This window comes from Argopecten irradians, chromosome 15 (genome assembly GCF_041381155.1).
Source record: "Argopecten irradians isolate NY chromosome 15, Ai_NY, whole genome shotgun sequence".
In the NCBI taxonomy this organism is placed as follows: Eukaryota; Metazoa; Mollusca; class Bivalvia; order Pectinida; family Pectinidae; genus Argopecten; species Argopecten irradians.
In genome coordinates, this window is record NC_091148.1 from 16,715,842 (window position 1) to 16,726,878 (window position 11,037).

The 11,037-nt window shown below is 38.0% G+C and overlaps 1 protein-coding gene across 1 annotated transcript; it reads right to left on the reverse strand.

Annotated features, from left to right (window-relative positions):
• Positions 1–2,242: 2,242 nt before the first annotated feature.
• On the reverse strand, positions 2,243–10,466 carry LOC138308630 (uncharacterized). The gene is made up of 12 exons (XM_069249670.1): positions 7,465–10,466; positions 6,846–7,181; positions 6,476–6,638; positions 6,173–6,357; positions 5,904–6,057; positions 5,612–5,670; positions 5,316–5,450; positions 4,553–4,673; positions 4,086–4,294; positions 3,514–3,862; positions 2,945–3,144; positions 2,243–2,646 (listed from the first exon to the last, which is right to left on the reverse strand). The coding sequence occupies exons 1-12, from the start codon at positions 9,799–9,801 to the stop codon at positions 2,356–2,358; spliced, it is 4,539 nt and encodes a 1,512-aa protein (XP_069105771.1). The 5' UTR covers positions 9,802–10,466; the 3' UTR covers positions 2,243–2,355.
• Positions 10,467–11,037: the final 571 nt, after the last annotated feature.

An 11,037-nucleotide genomic window follows, 5' to 3' on the forward strand; every position in this document is an offset into this window, starting at 1 on the left:
ACCATCGCTCAAGTTGCTACATGTTATACACACTAGTAAACGCAATGACATGGTTTTTTGGTGAGAGAAATAGAGAGTGAAACTGGTGGACTTGCAGAACTGAAATGCATATATATTTTTTGCATATTTAACCAAAATATACCAACAACATACAAAACTACGAGTCAACAGTAATACATGTATCTAAGGTTAGGACGAATGCACGAACATTTTTTATCTATTTCACGTCAAATTCACGTGAGAAGTGATGCTAGACATGAAAGATCACTAATTTTAAACATAATCTTAACTTTACAACGGATCTGTTTGTCTCAGTTAGGGAGGGTGCTAATGGAAATGTTTGACAGTGCTGCTAAAATGTATTTTAAGATCCCATTTGAGTTTTTAAAATTACAAAAAAAAAGTTTAGAAATCATCATATTAAGTATTTTTTATTCTTAAAGTGTAGATATGTTTTCTTTGCGAATAACATATTTAACATAAGCTGTATCATTGTAGCCCAAAAGACTTTTATACAGATAATGGTGTCGTCTTTATAGCTACAATTGGTGCCTATTACTGCTGCAGGAACTTATAATTAGGCAAATAATTATTAAAAAAAACATTTCTATGCTTTTTATCGTACTTATGGTATATCGCTTACCTACTAGGCAATAAAACTGAACCGTATGAAATATTAAAATTAGCAACAAGACATCATTTTGACACATATATTTGGAGGTCTTTTCGAAGGGCAATTATATGGCAAGTCTACAAATTGCGAACTTAACGTCTTGTGAGCGGTACGGTGGATATTAAGAATGGTAGTTATGTTTCTTCTGGATAAAAATAATAGATAAATGCATGTATACGCATGAAATAATTAGAAACATAAACAAAAGTATAGAAAATTGTGCCCTAGAAATTTCCTGAGGTAGTTCTCCACGTGCACTAGGACACATAGGTACCATTTCGTACCCGGCCGAAAGGTATAGTAGGCCGGGTATGTATATTCGTTCTAATTTAACCTTGACTTGTCATTAAGATATTTACAACACATTTGAACTAACTTTACAGCTTAACATCAATAAGATATGCGATTATTTGAAATTGAAAAAAAAAATAATAATAATAAAATAAAACATTAATTACCACACCACAGTGTCATTATTTGTTGCTAGAAATATTGATATTAAGATCTAAGATTTTGGTGGTGTGAGAATTAGCATTATCACATTTTATGGTGATGATCTCTTAAATAGGTTTTATTTCAAAATATCTGCAGTATATCTATTTTACGGTATTCCCTTAACATACCTATATTTATTCAATCGTGGCATATTACATATAATTGAGTTATTTACGCTTGAGGGCACGCATTAATCCTTATATCGTTAATTATTATGTAAGAAAAATACCTAAATTTTGTTAAAAAGAAAACACAACAAAAAACCGTCTTTGTTTATTAAAGAGTTTTTTCCCTTCCGAGTAGGTAATGGTTGTGGTGTAATTACTTTTTGATACTTCGATATTATCTGAAAAAAAATATGACGTTACACTCATATGATGATGACGTTAAAATGAGTAACTCCACGTAAGGGCAAGCAACGCTGTCATACTTAAATACAGACTATATGACGTAATACCCACAAGAGTAGGAAACATTGACGTACTAAATTCATATGGTAGCTTACATGAGTGTTCATTTCATATGAGGTTTTATGAAACGAGTCTAAGAAGTTTTTATTTTTTGCGAGCCTTGGCGAGCAAACACTAAAACTTCGAGAAGAGTTTCATAAAATCTGATATGAAATGAACACATTTAAGATACTTTTTATCACCTAACTACAAATACCTACATAACAAAAAATTTCACGTCAAAATGTATTCCAAAAATCCAGCAGAGGCTGCCATTTTGTCCCGCCGTCCTCGTAACCCTGACGTTTTATTGTTTCTGTCTGACGTCACAATGAATTTCCAGCCGATCAAAATCGCTCCCGGTCATATTACACTAGTGACATATGCAAAAATATTACACGGGCGAAATCACTGGATATCAGGCGGATAATGTGATAAATTTTAATTTGAGTAATATTGCTAGCTGTATAGCTCATAAGTTTACGTCATTATGTTAATTAGGCCTACTGAACTATATTTCTCTTCATAATCATAATGACTTTGCATCGGCGTTCTTGCCTGAACGAACATTTTCATAAATGTGAAATGTACATCGGTTTTCATTACAGAAACACTAACGCAAATATTGCATGCTATAAATCATTTTATTGTATTTAAACATTCAACAATTTTGAACAAAGTCCGAATGTTTTAATTATCACATATTGATTAAAAGATTCCAATTCAACACAAGGTCCTTTAACGACATCTGTCCTTAACTTCCCATGTGTCGGCGAAAGTGGTGACGTCACTGGTGATTTGTCGCGATGACATCATCATGTCGTTATGACGTTCATTATCGTAGGTTCCCAATAAACCTCCAGTTTTGCCGTAGTACCAACCATTCAGTCCGATCTCATACATATCACGTGGTACATTATGGCGAACGGTGAAGCCATGCCCACTAACTGTGACGTCATCACCATCATTGATTACAGATATATCCTGAGCGTGGAATGGCATTTCAACAATGGCTCCATCAATTCTCAGCTGTAAACATACAAGCAAAGGATTAATTAGTGTTTCCCTAAGAATGATTTTATAACACAGAAGTATATGTCAATTTGTTATATTACTTTGATATGAGATTTATCTTATTATGATGATTATGTCTCCTTGCGATAGCCATTTTCAACTGATTTTGTTGTCTCTGGATTGTGCGTAAAATTACGTTATAAGCATACATAACTCTCAAAGATTAAAGATGCAAAGGTCCAACACATTTAAATATTACAATCTATGGGGATAAACAATGTTACAGTGAATGTCAGAGATGTGTAATAATCACCTTGTTCTTTGGTAGGAGTTGTACAGTGTGTTGTGTGGTAGAGATAATAACCCTCCTCTTCTGTTTGCTCATATTATCGAGGATGATAGAGAAGTTACCGTCCATATAGTCACCAGCCAAAACATAGCTACATCGGCCGTCAAACTGGTAGGTTTTACCGTCAAATGTTGTGAATGTGTTACCCTCTACTGTGGCGAAAGCTGGAAAGACAATAAATCAACACGAGTTATAATCATTCATAAACTGGATTACATGTATAATCTAATAAGCATCTGTGCAGAATCTATGGCGAACTCAGCCCACTTGGAAAATCTTTTCGAGATTTTTGGAATGCTGGTCAGTCAGAACCTTCCATGGATGTCTTACTTACGAATACACGTTTGATAACATTTTCCCACATATTTAAATGAAAGAAAATGATGAACCATTATCATTTAAAAAAATTTTTTTATGATTTGAACGCCGTGGAGAAAGATATTAATTACATCGAAGACAATTTAGGATTTAAACAAAATAAGGCTGAGCGGAAAGAAATTCCATGCCACGCATGATTCCATTTTTACACCTACCATCAAATGGTGGCATCCAGGTGTCTACATCTGAGGAGGGGACATAATCGAAGATGGATGTCCACTGAGTGGTGTCCGGTAGGTAGGAGCGGATCTTGTTGTAGTGTTGGACCATATCAATGCCGGGTAGTGACTTTAGAGATTTCATTGGCACAATCAGGTAGGTGTCGGTCTGAACCTCGCCGTTCACGGGGTCAAATACTGTTATCTTTGTCTTCTCAAGGTCAGTAATCACAGATTTCAGGGACTCGATTTCTTCCTCGATTATCTCAATGATGTAATTGTATACACTGTGGATGGCGGCTTTTGTGTTCTTTTCAACTTCCCAGAATTTGTAAGCTGCAGCAGCCTGTTGCATAGAAATTATAATGCTGGTTAATTACTTTCTTTGTACAAACAAAAGTTCGCTTCAAGACATGAAAGGAAGCAATTGAATGTATAGAAATACACAAGTTAATCATACATTCATATAACCAATAACATTCTAAATGACGCAACAGTTATTAATTGTACAACATATCTATTTCACATACATTTGTTCTGATCTCTGCTTAAAAGCTACGATATCTTACCTGTGACCTCGCGTACGTAACTTCCGGTCTGTCCAACAGTCCGTACAGCGCGGAGTTGACCTGTTCCCTGGTGTTGTACATCGATGACGTGTACCGCTGGGCCATGTTTCTGACAGAAGGCAGTTGGCTGGTCAGTTTGGTGAGGTATTCATTGTACTTGGCTTTAGCGACACGTACAGCGTCTGTGTTTAGTGGCTGGGCGATAGCAGCTGGAAAATAAACATACTTAAGTTATATAAAACAGGCTATTGATACATAATAATATGCATTGTCGTTTCTATATTTGGAAAGCAAAAAGTGTTGAAAATTTGAAACAGATACAATTTCAAGATCTTGCTTACCAGAACTTCTTATTTGCCTAAAACTATTACTGTTCACATATTCGTGATTACAAGGGATCAGGAACAAACAAACGTATTAATACGAAGAAAATATTCCAAATTTAAACCTGAAATTTTTAACCTTACCAGTGAAATGATCGTGGTAGGCTTTGAATGTCCTCAGCACTGCTGTCGAAAGTTCTCCAAGTTTCTCATCCAAGACATCCATCATGACAGCGTAATTCGTCATCGATTCTTGTCCTCCTAACTAAAGAGAGATATACAATAATAATTAATCCACTAGCATCAAATTATTTAAACAATATTTTCAAATCTTAAAAATGTCGTGTGTGAATAAATGTATGAAAACTCTGTTTTCCAATGTATATGACCGGAACATACTGTTTAATTATACATGGACCGGTTTTTACAGCTAACACTGTACTTTCAAATTATCCCAACACTGTCAATAGATCGCGATCATTAACATGTAACGATTTCGGTGAAAATGGTACGATGTTTCGAAGAGAATAATCTCATGTTTCGAAGAGAAGAATCTTATGTTTCGGTGAGAAGAATCGTTTGTTTTGGTGAGAAGAATATTATCTTTTGGTGAGAATAATCTTATGTTTCGGTGAGATGGATCTTATGTTTTGATGAGAAGAATCTTATGTTTTGGTGAGAATAATCTTATGTTTTGGTGAAATGAATCTTATTTTTGGTGAGAAGAATCTTATGTTTCGGTGAGAAGAATCTTATGTTTTGGTGAGAAGAATCTTATGTTTTGGTAAGAAGAATCTTATGTTTTGGTGAGAATAATTTTATGTTTTGGTGAGAAGAATCTTGTGTTTTGGTGAGAATAATCTTATGTTTTGGTGTAGATAATTGGCAGTATCAGGGCGATAGATACCTGTAAGAGTGAGCGTCCTCCAACAACATAAACATCTACAGACTCCTTCATAGGATAGGACACGGGCGTAGAGATGGCAGCCTCCATCCACTGGTCAAGGCTTCGGAGATTTGGAGAGCAGCTGTGAGGTATTGTCTGTGAAAGAATACAATAGGTACAAAATAACATGTATACATAATAACATTCATGATAACAGGTATTGTCCCATGCTGCGCAGATTGCAATTGATCACTTTTATTTTAATAATGTTTTCACCTTATAATACTAGGTCTTAGAATGTTCCGAATAACACTAACCTTGAATAAATATTTCACAGATATCATGATTGGTTGAAGCATAATGCGAATACTGGTAACTGTGAATAATATTTTCCCCTGTATACTACTTGGTTAAACATGTTGTGAATATTACCAAATGTGAATAATTATTTCCCCTATTTACTGATTGGTTTGCGATAATTACTTATTATTTACAATTATTTGTATAAGTATGAACTACTTACGAGCAATCCTCGACATTAAACATGGCACAGTCAACTGTTTCCGAGAGAGATGAGACGTCCTGTCTGAGACCCTTAACATTAGTGACAGCAAATTCTTATCAAAGTCTTCAATTCTTCCAGAATGGCAGATCTGATGTTATTGTACTTGGAGTTCACCTCCTCGTTGACAGCTGATGTTACTTCATCATAGAGTTCCACAAGATCTCTGTTGTTACGAGCCATACGTCGGAGTCCATATGACTGTGAAACAAACAACATCAGCGTTTAAAATAAGTTAAAACTACCAATAGAGAGCTTCAATTGGGGATGCACGTGCTTGAACATAAACATAGGAACTGTAGATGATTAGACTCACCTTGAGATCCTGGACAATGGTTGGACGCCAATGTAACCTGGAGTGAAGAAGTCTGGAGCTATTAAGGCGCATAGCGAACAAGGTGTCGGTAATCCTCTGTGAATTCTCCTCTCGGAAAACTTCAGCTCTGATAGCGGTACTATTCACGTATTTAGCCTCAGCATGTAGCATCTTGGCTGAGTTGTCTGTAGACAAAATAACTAATATTAATACAACAGATACCTAAATCACAAGAAAAACTACACACTTAAAACAGAAACAAATCGAAATGAAAAACTTAAATGAAAGCAGAGAATTACGTACCAATGTCGTAGTTCATATGGAATCCCATGCTGAGATTGCTGGGATCAATGGTCAATTCTGCGTCTATTGGCCTTTCGTCATACAGGTTGTTGATTGAAAGTCTGTATGGAACACTGGTACTGACCTGACCTGACACCATGATAGATTTCACTGGAGATACCATCTGAAATAAATCAGTGTTTAATTTGAATGCTATATGAACGGGTTCTATTCAAAATACGCAGTGAAATACAAAATAAATTTACCTCTACTTTTATCTGTTTCCTTATAGTATCGATTCCTCCATTTGATGTAAAGAACTGGCTTTCATGGACAAATATGGACAAATTATACTAAAACAACGCTATATAAAATACAATTTTTGTTTTACCTCAACTTTCATCTGCTTCCTCATGCTATCGATTTCTCCCATTAGGGCGAAGTTCTTCCTGTTTCGCTGGGCTGTTAGGTATTCCAGACCCACGTCGGCGGTAAACTTGTTGTCCACGTGACCGAGATGAGATGAGAGTTGAACGTCAATGGTAGTGGCGGGGTGAGTGACACCAACAATAAAACTGTAGTTCTTTCTAAATCCGGACGATAGGTCTTCTACTCGGGAATGGATCACGAGGTTTTTGCTAGCATCGCCTGAGTAGCTGAGTTCAGTTTTGCCATCAAAGATGATATTTCCGCTGTTCAGTGTCATTTCAGAGTCCAGCTTGACATTCTATAGATGTGAAAATGAAACAGGTTAGGGCAACAACATATTAGAAGGTACAAACACTTTTATTATTGTTTATGTATATACGATATACACATGTTTGTTTATTGAAGTACCTTGTGATCTTAGCAATCCATAAAACAAATTATCCAATCTCATCTATTTGTTAATAAATGAATCTTTATCCAGATGAAAGGACATTACGAAAATTGACATTAATGAATGATGACATTGATGAAGAAATGCGATGTGCTTATTGTTATAACCATTTATATAGCATAGTACTAACCTTTCCGATACTCGGGAAGCTAACAGAGAAGTCAGCCTTTGTTGATCGTCCCTGAGGAATAAGGCTGGTTCTCACTCCAATTTTCTTTGTTTCGTCTCTGTCGGCATCCCAAAAGATAGCGCCCTCAGTGGTCTTGGTACCGTAGCTGTTACTGAAGAGACCGGTTGTTTTAAGAGTTCTGGATGGAAGTCGAATAGCCAAGGAGTTGCGTCGTTCTTTGTTATTGCGCTTATTTTTAGCGGATGTTTCATAGTCAATTCCAAATTTGGTAACACCGTCAACTATTACGTTTCCACTGGAGCTTACGGCTACAGATGACTTACTGAGGGAACCGGAGACGGCGACTGTCTTTCTTGGTAGTGTGACTGTGACGGACATATCCTTCCTCTTGGTAAATCTGTCACTGCCGTCATTGAGAACAGCTGACATTCTAACATTGCTGTCCTGGCTTTTCGTGTCCCAGTTCATGTTCACGTCTCCTCTGAGGACAGAGTCTGATATTTCACCATTAGATGAAAATGCAACTGTCCGTGGTGCCCGCATCGTTAATTCTGCTACGTATGCTGTGTCCTTTCCAATTACAACATCCATGTCAAGGATTTTGTTGCCGTTCAACTCTGTGGAGACTGTTTCCGTGTATTTGGATGAAACCAAATCATGACCGACAGTTACAACAACTGAACGAAGGGAAGAAAATGGAGTTGCAATTCTGAGACCAATATTTCCTGTGTTTCCATTCCATGTTTCACTGTGGGCAAAGCTGCCGTCAACTGCGATGACATCGGTCTGCGACCAAGCAACTTCAGTGTGTGACTGGTAATCGTTTGTTCCTTTCTGATTACGAAGCACAAATTTCATTGCTTCGGCGTTCTCAAAGAATGGACTTGTAAACGTAACAAGGATGTCCATATCGCTGATAGATCCAAACCTCAGTGCCAACTCTCCATTGATTGGGGAGACATACGAGGCTGAAAAGTCAGCGGTACATCTGAAGTCGGGGAAACGTCCAGTGTGTGTGTACCTTAATTCGGTCAGTTCGTAACCAGCAAATGGAGTTGCGAGATCTGCTGTCAGGGTAATGGGATTGGCGGCGAGATCGACCGACGACTTGAAAGAAATGTCCTTTCCAGTGTTATATCTTACATTCATGTTGATGTCGTGACTGAGACCTTGTCTGGCATACTTTGCTTTCACTCCGACGTCTTCGAAATCAGTGAAAGGTGTCTGAAGAGAAACATCAAAAGACAACGGAGACTTGGATGTCTTCAATGAACCGCTCACTTTACTTGATCCGTATGTCACATCACTGAAGACTTTGACATCATTAGATGACACTGTATGTCTGTATGCGATCTTTGTCAATTCCAAACCTTCAAATGGTGTGGTGAGTTCAATATTAGCGTTGATACGACGAAGACGGTGCTTGAAGAAATCTACCTTTGCTGCTATTACTTTGGTTGGCGTAAGTTGCATATTGGCAATGGTGGAGAACTGGTTTAGATCTCCGGAGTGCTGGAGCGTTGCTGCGACATTTTTGATAGATTTGAAAGGTGTCTTCAAAACAATTGATCCATCAATGGAGGCTGCATTTCTGAATGATACGCTCAAGGCTGATTTACGGCCGTTAAAATTATTCTTTAGGTTTGTTCTGAAGTTGTTGATCGGTCCTTGGTGACTAAATGTAGATTTTACTGAATGTCTACGTCCAGCGAGATTTCCAGTAAAGGTAGATGACACATCGGCCAATCCTTCCTCGAATCGACATGTGAAATCGTGCTGAAGACTGTAGTCTGATCCTGCTGACAGCTGCAGTTCGTTAGAAAATGCTCTCAAATTACCATTATGTGTGACACGGGCTGATAGTTCAGGCATGTACAGTGTACGGAAAAGGAAACTGGCATCATATCTTTCTCCTGAGATGGTATGTTTCAGTTGTATTTCAACAGGTTTGGTTTCATCATATGTAACCGCGATGTCGATTTTACTGTCAGACGATGACCCTACTGCATTCAGACTAAGACCATATTTTGGAAATTTTCGAAAGGCGTCTGAATGTTGATGGAGCCAGTCATTGAGTTGTCGGTCATACCAAGGTTTAAGTGACTGCCTGATGCTCCTGGCACCTACAGCGGCGGTAATGGTAGACGTCAACGTAGTCTCTGACATGTGCAGTTCAACTGAAGCGGTATTGGACTCAAATCCTACGAATGGAGTGTTAAGGGCTAGGCTCCCTACAATACCGTTTTCCATCTGTACGGTTATGTCAACTTCGATCTTCTTTTGGTTGCTGTAAATGACATGTTCCGTGGATTTGTTGATTAGCAGTTGACGTAACATGTTGGAATGCCACAGTTGTCGTCTCCATCCCGTGGAATGGTGTCCTCAGGACAAAGGTAGCATCAAGAGCAGGAACATAGCTGACAGACAGGCTGTAATCCATCTTTCGTCCGCTTAACTCAACTGCAAATCGGTTGTCGATTGATCGGGCATTCTTGGTTAAGTCAAAACTAACTTTGAAAATTCTGTAACCCTGGAATGGAGTTTTTTACCGTGAGGGAAGATGAAATTGCTCCACGTGTTGTCATGATGGCGGCAACAGAAATCTCCTTTCCGTAATCAAGCGAAACGGAACTTTTCATGTTTCCACGCTGCATGACATGGGATATAGTCAAGCTAATCTGTTCGTAACCAGTGAAGGGAGTTTTTACAACCACGTTAGCATTAAGGCGGTTTCCAAAACTTGCATTGACATCAACTTCCACTTTGTTGGTGTTTGGGGCTGTGACTTCAGTATGTAAGGCAAAGTTAGTTCTTCGTGCGTCCAAGGTATATGCTGCAGAGAACGTTTCATAGCCTGCAATAGGAGTCTTTGCGATGAAATGACCTTGTGCGAAAGATAAAGAAACATCGACTTCGAATTTTTCACCTGGTGTATAGGAAAGTTCAAATGTGGTCGAAGCACTGTTGGTAGAAACCTGTGTAGAATAAGCGGTCGACATGACTCTGTAGTAATTCCATCTTTCGCCCGCTTAAGGCAAATCGGTTCCATGATTTCATTGTGCATTCAGTTGGTTAAAAAAAACTTCGAAAATTAGTTTGGAATGAGTGCAGGGAAGATGAAATTTTCCACGTGTTGTCATGATGGCTTAAGCAACAGAAATTTTTCCATTAATCAAGCAAAACGGAACTTTTCAACGCTGCATGACATGGGATATCGTGTAGAAATTGCTCTAATCTGTTTCATGATGTGAAAACCAGTGAAGGAGTTTTTACGTAATAGCACGTTAGCATTAAGGCGGTTTGCAAAACTTGCATTTCTGTTACTTCAGTAGCATTGTTTAAAAAAGTTATTCGTGCGCTGATTGGCGTGTATGACTGCTTCAGAGAACGTTTTCATAGCGTTTGCAATAGGAGTCTTTGCGATGAAATGACCTTGTGCGAAAGATAAAGAAAAGAAACATCGACTTCGAATTTTTCACCTGGTGTTTATAGGAAAGTTCAAATGTGGTCGAAGCACTGTTGGTAGAAACCTGTGTAGAATAAGCGGTCGACATGACTCTGTACCCTGGTAAT